At 42.8% G+C, this 12,340-nt stretch overlaps 1 protein-coding gene across 6 annotated transcripts in view; it reads left to right on the forward strand.

The window, feature by feature from the left end:
• The first annotated feature begins 3 nt into the window (after positions 1-3).
• Positions 4-12,340, forward strand: part of GANC (glucosidase alpha, neutral C) — a 29,213-nt gene continuing 16,876 nt past the window's right edge. Inside the window, exons 1-11 of one of the 6 annotated variants that reach the window (XM_083746576.1) lie at positions 4-159; positions 2,554-2,616; positions 3,607-3,715; positions 5,441-5,568; positions 5,946-6,128; positions 6,279-6,327; positions 6,615-6,684; positions 7,184-7,280; positions 9,992-10,172; positions 10,413-10,563; positions 11,444-11,682. In XM_083746576.1, coding sequence (XP_083602702.1) covers positions 3,659-3,715; positions 5,441-5,568; positions 5,946-6,128; positions 6,279-6,327; positions 6,615-6,684; positions 7,184-7,280; positions 9,992-10,172; positions 10,413-10,563; positions 11,444-11,682 — 1,155 coding nt within the window. In that variant the 5' untranslated portion in view covers positions 4-159; positions 2,554-2,616; positions 3,607-3,658. Of the gene's footprint in view, positions 160-1,182; positions 1,330-2,553; positions 2,626-3,606; positions 3,716-5,440; positions 5,569-5,945; positions 6,129-6,278; positions 6,328-6,614; positions 6,685-7,183; positions 7,281-9,991; positions 10,173-10,412; positions 10,564-11,443; positions 11,683-12,340 lie in introns of those variants that run through there. The other 5 variants (XM_083746577.1, XM_083746573.1, XM_083746572.1 and 2 more) reach the window with 5 other exon arrangements.

Consider the following 12,340-nt stretch of genomic DNA (forward strand, 5'->3'; position numbering starts at 1 on the left):
CGCCCCCAGGCCCGCCAGGCTCAGCGGCCGGGGAGGGTGATGGGGCCGCGCCGGATTGGCTCGGGCGGCGCACCGCACGTCACGGCCCTCTCGTCGTCACCGGGGGACGGGGACGTCACCGGCGTGACGTCATGGCCGCGGTCATGCTTCGGACGTGAGGTGAGGTAGAAGCTGAAAAAAGAGCAAGCTGAGAAGGCAGAGAGTCCGAGCAATGTTTGATTTCTGTTTGACTAGGCTGCGGGAAGCATGGTCTTCTTGGGATGTTAATGTGACAAACTCATCCATCGTTGGTTCAGGCTGAGATATACATATACATATATATATACACACACATGTAAATAAAATTTTAAAAATCTTTCCAGTAGCACCTTAGAGACCAACTAAGTTAGTTATTGGTATGAGCTTTCGTGTGCATGCACACTTCTTTAGATACACTGAAAGAGAAGTCACCAGACCCTTATACATAGTGGGAGGGTGAGGGAGGGGTAATTAAACCATCTATCAGAAAGACACCACAGTCTCTGCTGCCTATACCTTACTCCAAAGGAAGCACGGACCCTTGGGGTATCACACTGCTTGGAGATTGGGGTGCTGCGCAACAATATGATTATTAACCTGAGTTATTAATTCCACTCGCACCTGACACCTTGCAAAGTTTCATTTGAGTCAGAGTTCATGATAAACTCTTTACGGGTACAAGTGACACATTAATGGGGGGGGGGGTCTGCTTAGATGAGTGACTTTCTCTCACCTGCCTTTGTACATCATGTTTGTGTCTTGCCTTTCCTGAAGAAGCAGGTGAAATGAAATATATGGGGATATGATCAATAGCTATATCAAATTCTGAAATAATATGTCTAAACAAGCCTACTAAATCACAACAGTGTGAGCCTATCCATTTTTATTGGAAGTGTATCACACTCAGTCCAATAAGCATGCAGAGAATCTCATCCAAAAACCCCACCTGTACTCTCTAAGAATCTTGCTTCAAATGCAGCAAGGAGTTGTGTATCTACTGACAAAGATATTAATATGCAACACGAAGAGCTGAGTGTATTGATTAGAAGACAGGGAGCCAATTTTAGCTGTCTAGACACTGCAAATATCAAACCTCTTGCATCCTCCTTCCATACTGCGAAGATATACGGTGGGCCGGACTACGAGAAACAAAAACTCCATTTCCCAGCATGCTGTGGGAGAGTGAAACCAAAACTCTCCATTGGTTGGGGAGGCTTTTCTCCACTTCTAGCCGGCAGCAACGGTAGTGATTATTTAAAAATAGCTCCGGGAGTGGGATATCATGGCATCAAGTAGCCAGGAAGAAGTAAGGTAAAATACCATATGATTCTGCAGTAGTTGTTTAGCAAACCTAAGTTGAAATCATAGTGCATGCTTCTAAAGAGAAAAATTTGCTCACAACCCACCTTTAAGTTACCTTGTTTTCAGACGTAGATACAGCTGGTAACATGTGAGTGGTAACATGAAACGATAGATATGAAGTGTTATACTGTAATCAGTGCTTTTTTTCTAAGGGTACACGTACCCCTAAACACGTACCCCTGTCTCATTGAGAGACAGTATCTCAATATGAGTAGGAAAATGAGAGTACCCCTAAACATTTTTTTAGACAAAAAGCACTGGTTATAATTGTAAGAGAGTATTTACACAAGTAAATGAAAAATTAAGAATAAGTGAAAGAAACAGCTAGAAGCTCATATTTAATATCTGTCTGATAACAAGTGATTCCAGTGTTACAGAAAAGAAAAGCAACAGTTTCTTATACCAAAATATTGCTAGCAGGCTCCATTTATATAACATAGTAACTAGAAAACAATGACTACAGGCTACTTTTGCACAGCACACTCTTTATAATGGACAATCTGAGGTCGCTTCTAGATTACCTGTTTATTATGATTTATCCTGATTTGTCCACACAAAGTTTGCAGGAAGGTTATACATCGTCAGCTGTTCAGTATGCATTCATTCTGATATTTTGTGCAAAGGTTAGATCAAGCCATTGCTACCCCAGACTTTCCAATGCCTTTTCCCAGCACTTTCCTAAGCACAAAAAGTCTTTTGTTGTTGTTCTTGTTGTTGCACTGCAGTGCCAACTTCACTTTAATTGCACAACCTGAAGTTGCTGGTATGGAATTGAATTCTACCCAGAAAACAGCAACCATCTGCAAGCACCCTGAATTTATGCTAACATGGTCACCATGAGAGGGATGCTTACTCATTTTCTCAGTCAAAACAAAAAAAATCCTTCCAGTAGCACCTTAAAGACCAACTAAGTTAGTTCTTGGTATGAGCTTTCGTGTGCATGCACACTTCTTCAGAATTCTTCTTCTTCAGATGTGTATCTGAAGAAGTGTACATGCACACGAAAGCTCATACCAAGAACTAACTTAGTTGGTCTTTAAGGTGCTACTGGAAGGAATTTTTTTGTTTTGACTATGGCAGACCAACACGGCTACCTATCTGTAACTGGAACTATGGAAGGCACCTCATTTTCTCAGTATCACCTTAAATTATACTGCATTATTTTTTTTCTAGTGTCGAAGAGGAGGCTGTGAGCAAAAGCAATTTTAAGACATGCAACCAAATTGCCTTCTACAGGTAAGGAATGTGAGTGTTTATCACTCTTAAAGGCACATGACTAGTGTGCTAACACCACATTGCAAACCATAGCACTAGGAAAATGGAGGGCTAGATTCAGTTATCCTGGTGCTCTAGGAAAGCCAGGGAAGGGCTCCAGCTAGCCTGACAGCGCCTTCCCTCCCATCCTCCCCGCCCCCATACTCCCTCACACTACCCCCAAATCTGGAGGGTTGGGAAAACCCCTAGCACAGGGGTGAAGAAATTGGATTATTTCATCATCTGGGAAGCAGAAATGCTTGCGCCAACAGAACTACAGTGGTACCTCAGGTTAAGAACTTAATTCGTTCTGGAGGTCCATTCTTAACCTGAAACTGTTCTTAACCTGAGGTACCACTTTAGCTAATGGGGCCTCCCGCTGCCACCGCACAATTTCTGTTCTCATCCTGAAGCAGAGTTCTTAACCCAAGGTACTATTTCTGGATTAGTGGAGTCTGTAACCTGAAGCGTCTGTAACCTGAAGCATCTGTAACCCGAGGTACCACTGTACCAGAAGTGCATAACATTATATTCTTTCCAGAGTTCCAGGACATTACACCAGTAAAACAGTACTGTTTGTTGGCATCAAAACTTCTTAAAAGATTTCCAGCACATCATAATGGAGAAAATACTGCATGCAATGGTCACACCGCTAAGTATTTTTAAAAATCACAAATAGAGTTGGTTTTGTAAATAGTGCTTTGCTGCGGAAAGCTGTACCAGAGAAATGAATAGCATTTTCAATTTTCAGGTTAGGATGATATATATTAACATATATATGGAAAACCCTAAGTAGATAGTTGATTCCCACTGTTACTAGTTCATGAAGCTCTGAAAACATGTAAATCTGGGCAGCAATGCTGTTTAAGCCATTTTGGAATCAATGCAGTTTAAGTAGCCTAATAGTGAGCAGAATTGCACCACGGATCATTAAATAAGTAATTTGATTGTGCTCTCTTCTTTATCCTTTAGGCGTCAGAAATGTTTATGTCCTGGGAAGTCCTTATACCGAGCATTGCTGGATATGGTGGAATTATCCCACAGCCGCGTCAAATTCCAAATAGTCAGTGAAGAATGCAAGGTTGGCATATAGTCTGAATGTCACTGATCAAGAAAAAAATTGAACACTTTACAGATTATTGCTTATGTAATATTGTACTGATAATACTTACCCAGATAATATTCATTTTCTTAGATAATATTTACTCACATATTTACTGGTGATATCTCAGGTAATATTTACTCAGTTTTGAGATTCTTGCAAGACCAGGGAACTACCGATCTCTTGTGCAAGTGAGAAGTTAAAGCTTTACTTCCACAGCTAATTAATTTTACTCTGAGATCCTCTGAAGAAGTGGGTTCGTTTATTCGTTAAACCAATTTGTCTCCTAGCTTTCCAAAGTTTGTTACTGAAATTGGTTTTTAAAAAAGTTTAAAATGTTAAAACGTTGATTAAAAAACCCCTATAAGCCACAGATAATTGAAATAAAAGACACAGGGTGGGACCCAGTTGTTACCCTTGGGCTGGATTCAACTAAATAGTTGTGCCAGCGGGGGCCTGCACAAGTCCCATTATCTCAATGGGGCCTCTCCCCTTCCCCTCCTCCCATGCACCACCCAGATCAGCTGGCGGGGCAGAAGAAACCCTAGAATAACACATGGGAGGAGGAGAGGGAAGATGGTTCCATCAGGCAAACAGAAATGCTTGCACTCTTTATCACTACTTTAAATTCTGCTTACCGAAAAGGAGGTGGGGCCATTTTTGAAGATTCCCTTCGCTTCTGCAGTCTCCCATGGCACTCACCACCCTGACCTGGAGAGTCCCGCAACTCACTGGAGCTTAGCTGCAGTGGGGACAGCAAATGTTTTCCCTACTATTCCAATAGCAGATGCTTCCACTGTATCGGAACGTCACCAATTGGATTCCACAGATGGCAATTTTTATGCCTCCTCTGTATTAACGTTTCCTTTTCAGGACATTAACCCACAGTGGTGGTGCTGTAAAAAATGTCAGTTGAGGTAAGGCATCAAGATTGTGTTTTTCAAATGGATCAAGTCCAAATACTCTTAGCATTATTATTATTATTATTATTATTATTATTATTATTATTATTTTAAAGAACAGGGCTTGGTACAGATACAACCTTCCTAAACATGGTTATGGGACTGGGATCATCCCGTGGGTCTAACTGCTCCTTCTCTCTCTCTCTCTCTCTCTCTCTCTCTGGCACATTAATACTACCTCGGCAACAGGGTAAATGCTAACTGTGGATAGCTTTGAAGCAGTCTAACCATGGTTAGACATTAGTTTGCAAACTCCGGCTTCATCTACCGGTAACTATGATTAAGCAACATTAGTGATGCTCATGATCTCCCAGCTTCTTGACAAGTATACAATTAATCAGTTATCTCAGATCAGTCATATATTTCTTACTCAAAAGCAATAATGCTAAAGTGTGAGAATTATTAATAACTATTTTCTACCCTGCTTTGCCATCACATACTCAAAACAACCCACAAATAAGATAAAGCATATATAGAATGAATTAAAAACAGTATAAACATTAAAATATTCTCCAAAAGTCTGTGGTTGGTTTGGACTTCCATTTTTATATGCTTTATCGTTGCTGCTGTGCAAACAGATGCATACAAGAGGGGATTAACTGCCTTTATTTCTAGTGACCCAAAACATGCCAGGAGAAACTCTTTCCACCATGGCTTTCGCCCTTATTATGGTAACTGAATCAATGTGATTCGGCAGCCCCATGAATATTCTAATTGTTACTCTTTTTCTGCTTATCCCCAGGAACCTCTTTTAGTAGAAATTTCTGAAATAGAGGGCAATATTTTCAGGCTTAAAATTAATGAGAAAGTGCCATTCAAACCAAGATATGAAGTCCCTGATGTTCTCATTAAAGAACCTGTCTGCCTCAGGTAAGTGATGAAGCAGAATTTGCTAAATAGGTGGAATCTGAGGACACATGTTTGTGATTCGGGCTGTAATCCATGGGTTTATTTCTGAGTAGACATGTATAAGATTGTACTATGATATTTTCAGTGACATCATAACTTGAGTTACCTCAAAATCCAAGGGTGGGTTGTTGCTCCACTCACCCTTGCATATAATGTGTAGCTCTATATGGCCAGAAATGCATTTAAGTGTGAAAAAGTCATTTATGCCCTGGGAATGAAATTAGAAGTTGATGTTTTTTGTTCAGTTAGAATTATCAGTTTCTTAATTTGCTGCTGTTTGCATTTGGGAACAAACTTTCAGAGCTTTTATCTGTGACTGCCATTTTCCCATTTTCCAGTCTAACAGTATTGCAGAAAGATGCAGACAAACTTGTGTTGGCTTGTGTCAATGAAGACCAGCAACTTCACGTCACTGCAAATCCTTTTCAGATACAGTTTGTTTGCAAGGGTGAGATTGTATGGAGTACAAACTCAAATGGCCTGCTGTATTTTGAGCACCTCCAGCCAGCCCCGCAAAGCAGGTATTATATGTCACTGTCTCCACAATCCAGCTGGAGTTAAATTATCTTGGGATGCAGTCCTAAAACTCTTACTAGTACATATTTGTAGGCAAGTGTATATATAAATATAAAAACTGATCACTCTTTTTTTGGGCGGGGGTCGTTAATTAGGAAATCTACATCGCAAGAAGAGAAAGAAGGATCAGCTAATTCCTCTAAGGTAAACTAAGCTTTTATTTGTAGAGTTTTGCCTTATGGATTCTCCAAAAGACAAATCAGTCCTTCTAACTGGGAATAGTTAGTTTAGCATTGCTAATGAATTCAATAGGCCTTCTTCCAGGGTGGTGGAATGAAGACTGTGGCCTTAGTTGGCAGTTGACCAGAGTCAGTAAAACTGCAACCCTAAACACTCTCTTGTGGGAGTAAGCCCCACTGAAATCCATTGATCTTAGAGCTGACATGAATACAATTGCCCTGTAGCTTAGATTTGGATAATTTTTATCCAAGCAGGAAAATCAAGATGACTTGGGTCTCTGGGAAGAACAATTTGGCAAATTTTCAGACATAAAAGCTAATGGTAAGTATAGTGTCTTTCAATTTTGCTTGTAATATCTGTAATATATGTATTCGTGTGTCCTATGTCAGCTGGATCACTTGCAAAAATAATCTGGCACTGTTGGTTCTGTAGCCATTTTTCCATAGCTGACATCTCCTCTGCTTGTTATACGCTGTGGTTCAGACTGTGTACATTGAACTGCAGGGGCTGGAAATGGTGAGCACATACGCATTGGTCTTGTATACCTCTGTGATTTTTGAGCACCATCAGAATATAAGCCACTATCTGTGCATATATATAGTAAGGTGACAAAGAACCTCTTCGAAGAGCACTTGTGAATCAGTTACTATCCCTGACGTTTTTACACGGCATGTGTTTCCAGAGCAATATTTTGACTTCATACTCTCTTTTATACCATTTGTTAGGGATTATTGAGCTGTTATTCCCAAGTTGCAGGGGGTTGGGCTATATGACCCTTTGCATCCCTTCCAACTCTACACTTCTACGATTCTTCTTACAGGTCCCAGCAGTATAGGCTTAGATTTTTCTTTACATGGATTTGAACATGTCTATGGAATACCTCAGCATGCAGAGACACTTCTCCTTAAAAACACCAGGTAATTTAATTGGGTACGCATAAAACGCTGACAAAAGGGCAGCTTTGCCCAAGTCTCTGGAATTCTCTCCCAAACTGAGATTACCCTCCTTGTTGAACTTCAGGCACACGATTAAGCCTTTCTTCTTCCATTTTCTGTGCATTGGTTTTATGTATGCTGCTTAGAAATGCGAGTAATTCAGTGGTACTTTAATGTATTGAATAAAGAAATAAATGTATCTTACTCCCTCCTTTTCTCAGTTTTCTCCCTCCTCTTTCCCTTAGAGTTCTGCTGCCTCCTTCAGTCTTCAGGCCTCTGATTCTCTTGCCACTGCCTGCTCTGTTCTTTTTCTTTAGCCATCCAGGGTGCTTCCAGCTGGGGGCTTGATCCTGTGAATGGGTCATACAGATCTTGCAAGTGGGTCATTGGCAGCAAGTGGCAGCAGGGCAGGGCATGCAGGATGGCATTTTGATGTTGCATAGGTGCCAGGTAAAACTGGCCTGCATGAGGAGCACCCACCTCACAATAAACACCCATCTGGAAGCAGCCTTTGCCTCCAACTCACAGCATGGAGCACTTTTTTTCTCCTTAAGCCCTATATGAAGCTTTCCTCAAGATGATGCTTGAGGACAGCTTTTCCCCCTCTGCCACCTCCACCAATCAAATCTCTGCTACAGTGCCCGCTGCTTTCTTAGGCCGCGCTTCTTCTGCACCCTAATTTTCTTGCCTCCCAGGCCCTCATCTCAGGCAGCTTCCTAGTCCTCTGCAGCATGGGTTCCATTTTTCTTCACACAGCTTCCCCTTTACCAGGTTGTTCTCAGACATCCTGGAGTTTTTGTTTCGTTTTGGTTCTTGTTTTTTCAAAAAATAGAGAAGAGGATGTTGCTATTGGGTAGTCTATAAATGTAAAAAATGCTACTTTTTACTCACAAAAGCTGTATCCGCTAAAGAAACAGCTTTGTGTACAGTCGTACCTTGGGTCTCAAATGCCTTGGCTCCCAAACAAATACACTCTTGAATGATTAAAACCTAGAAGTGAGTGTTCCGGTTTCTGAAGGAGTTTGAGAAGCCGAACATCTGGTGTGGCTTCTGATTGGCTGCAGAACGCTCCTGCAGCCAATGAGAAGCTGTGCCTTTGTTTTCAAATGGTTCTGGGAGTCAAACAGACTCCCGGAACACATTCTGTTCGAGAATCAAGGTATGACTGTATTAGCAATTTGTTACTGACCTTTTCCAGTAACAACAACAGCAACACTAACAATTTTATTATTTATATGCTGCCCATCTGACTGGGTTGCCCCAGTGGTGTAGTTAGAACTTACCTAAACTTCTGTGTTACTGCATCAGCTCAGGCAGTAGCAGTGGAAGAGTACTAATGCGCAGGTAAATGATGGAAAGGGACGTCAACAGAGGAGCCCTCCTCCCCTGTAAAGCCTCATCAGTAGATCCTTGCACATGGCATTCATATCTCAGCAAAGATGCCTGAGCATGCAGAGTGAAAGCGGGACAAGTTGAACTTGACCTTTGCTTTGTTTGATTAATTCTTTTCTTCCCTGAGAGCTCCACCCTAAGCAAATACATCTTTTGCCAAATACCTCATTTAGGAAAAGAAAAGAAAAAAAAAACAGTTCTGGGGACAGTTTTATTTGGTGCCTCATCCAGCACCTGTTTTCACACCTTGCTCTATTGTTCCTTTCAGGGTTGCTGTGGTGTTTTTTTGCTCTGCTAGGTTTATAGTATGCAAATAAGCTAATAAAAGGTACAGAGGTGTCTAGGGATACCTAGACCAGGAGAGATCAGTGGGTTGCAGTCCTAAGCATATTTGTTATGAATTGGATTTCGCTGAACTCACCTCTGAGCAAACATGCTTAGAAAGAGGCTGACAGCCTTTAACTGGAGCAGCAGTGATCTCACCGGGAGCCAGAATTGCATTCTGCCAACTATAAAAAAAGAGCAACAGAGATTACAGTCTGTATTTATTCAAATCCCAGTTCTAATTGTCATTGTATAACATGCAGAGTTTAAACAATACAGTATTCACCTCTGAAGTAACAGTGAGCTGAAGACTATGGTACAATCCTGTATATTTCTTTATTATTAGTATTGAAGGCAAGGTGATTCACAAGAAAAGTCCCTTGCGATTTAGTGCCAAAAGTGGGTGGAGTTTTCAGCATGGCTTTGCTGTCTGTCTGCTATCCCATCTCTCTCTTTTCTGGCAACCCCTCCCCCGAAAAAAACCCCTCTCTTTTTGCCTTCCACTCTTCATAGGATTTGATGATTTAGTAGCACCTCAGCTGTCTTGTTCTCTTATGGGGCTGCAGTGATTTGCTTTACTCTCCCTTATTTGCTTGTTCAGAATCAGGGTTGGGGAAAGTGCTCTTGTTCCCTTTTAAGGTCCCTTACTAGGTCATCTTGGGAAGTAAATATGGACATTCAGGGGTGTCCTCTGGGAATGTTGTTCCCCAGCAGTGTAGCTTGTGCTCATGAGGAAGAGCAGCATCACCTTCTCCATCCCAGTGCCTTGGAGGAGCCCCATTTCCCATCAAGTACAGTGTAATGCACTCCAGTTATAGCATAATAAATCATTTCTATGGACAGCTGCTTCCGCTGGTGCCGTTAGCAAGTATTAAATCTATAGCCATCAGTCCCTTGCATTGGACAAAAACAGAAGCAGTGTCTACATCCAGCATCAGCCAAGTGCTCTGTGCAAACATCTTGTCTGTCTGTTCCAGCGATGGTGATGTCTACCGGCTTTATAACCTGGATGTCTTCGGATACAAAGTTCCCAGCAAAATGGGCATTTATGGTGCAGTGCCCTTGCTCTTGGCTCACAAACCTGGCAGAACCACTGGGATCTTCTGGCTGAATTCCTCAGAAACTCTGGTGGAGATTGCTACCAAAGCCGCAATGGAGGTGAGACCAGTGCTGGAATCTAGCTCCTGCATGGAAGTGCTTCTGCAGTGCATGGGGGTTAGTGTGACATTCTAGATAACTCTGCGAGCAATGCAGAATGGATGCTGAGTGGGCATCCTCTCACCTCTGCTGGAGAACGAAAGGCGGAGTGATGACGGGCGCCTCGAAACTCACCATGTTGGACCTCCATGTCTATCAAAAGCCATACCGTTACCTTTTTCTGATTGCTTTGTTTGACAGGTTTTGTCCTCCAGAACTCCAGAAACTTCAAAGCAGAGAGTGCTTCCTCAAACCGATGTGCGCTGGATGTCGGAAAGTGGGATAATTGACACGTTCATCCTAATGGGGCCCCAACCCTTTGATGTTTTTAAGCAGTATGCACAACTGACAGGTACTGTCTTACAATACAAAATGCAGGTGAAACTCAAAAAATTAGAATATTGTGGAAAAGTTCATTTATTTCAGTAATTCAACTTAAAAGGTGAAAGGAATATATGAGATGGACTCATGACATGCAAAGCGAGATATGTCAAGCCTTTATTTGTTATAATTGTGATGGTTTTTCGAGTTTCACCTGTACATCCTGAAACTGCTTTAAGTGGGAAGAATAAACATTAAGGTGGCACACCTAGCTTGTGTATGTAAGAGAGAGAGAGATCTATTTCTAAGCAGTTAAAGATATAGAACCATTGTAACGGGGGGGGGGGGCAGAGAGAGAGAGAGAGAGAGAGAGAGAGAGAGAGAGAGAGAGAGAGAAGCAGCAGTAGTTCACTACCGAGTTCATTCCCCCATCTGTCTGCATCTACCACATCTGTGTCACAGCTTCAGCTTCATTGGTAACACTGACAAGCCCCTCACCAAAAGGAACATCTCCCCACCCCTGTATTTTGTTTCTGTCTCACCTTTCAAATATTGTGGAACTCAGGACAGTGTTGTGCAGGCCCAGATCTGCTTAGCTGCAGCAAGGAGGACATACCATGTGCCCTCAGGATTTAGCCTCTGGCAGGTGGGCAAATAACTGCTCACAAAACTACATTAGCAGCCCGAAGCACTTTCTAGTTTCAAAGTAAGGAAAAGGATTCTGTGCTGCTTTCATTACAATGAGACTCTTCTTATACACTTTTAATGCCTCTAGTGCAGCTGAGAAAGTTCAAGCAAGTTTAATGCAGCTGAGAAAGTTCAAGCAAAAATAAATATTTAGCACTTAATTGTGACTTTGGTTTTAATTTGGATGCAAGCATTGTTTTTCTCCCCCCCCTTCCCCCCCCTAGGCACTCAAGCCCTGCCCCCACTCTTCTCCCTTGGCTACCACCAGTGCCGCTGGAATTACGAAGACGAGGACGACGTGGAAGGGGTAGATGCAGGTTTTGATATGCATGACATCCCATATGACGTCATATGGCTTGACATTGAGCACACAGATGGCAAGCGGTACTTCACATGGAATAAGGAGAAGTTTGGCAATCCCGAGAGGATGCAGAAGCAGATACTCATGAAGAAAAAGCGCAAGGTGAGTAACGTAGAGAAAGTAGGGAGAAAACATTTGTTTGGAGGTCTGCAGCTCTTGTGGCCTTCATGTGCGGCAGGCAGAGCCAGTCCGCCCCCGAGGTGGGGGGATCAAGCGCTCGCTTCAGATGGTGTAAGTGAAAAAGGCAGTGCTCCACCCTCCTGACCACTTCTGCTGCTGTGAGGGTGGCATTCTGGCATGTGGCATTGCTGCTTGTCTGCCCCACAGAAGCCAAGCGGTAAAGCTTCCAGGAGCGCCCGAGGTCCTGTCAAGTTTGGCAAGAGCCAGAGTGGGTGGGAAAGGAGACAGCAACTCCCATTTCACCTCAGGTGGTGAAACAGGGAGGGCCGCCCCTGATCCATTCGCATCCATAATTTAAAAACAAATCCTGCGGCTTGGATGCAAAGTTGCTATTCTGTTAACAAAAACGTGAGGGGGGGGCTATGATATACAACACAGTAGTTATATGTGTGGTGGGGCAGACCCAGTCTCACCACACTGCCGCCATTGCTGCTTACCTGGACAGAGGCCCTCAAGGTCAGGGTTGCAGGGCAGTGCTATTGGTGCAACTTTGGGCCCCTGACATCACTACCTGCCCCAGTCCCATGCAGGTAAGTAGCAGCGGTGTCTATAAGGGGGGGGCAGTATGTGGCTCCACCCC

Source organism: Podarcis gaigeae, assembly GCF_964106915.1.
Source record: "Podarcis gaigeae genome assembly, chromosome: 1".
NCBI classification, from domain to species: Eukaryota; Metazoa; Chordata; class Lepidosauria; order Squamata; family Lacertidae; genus Podarcis; species Podarcis gaigeae.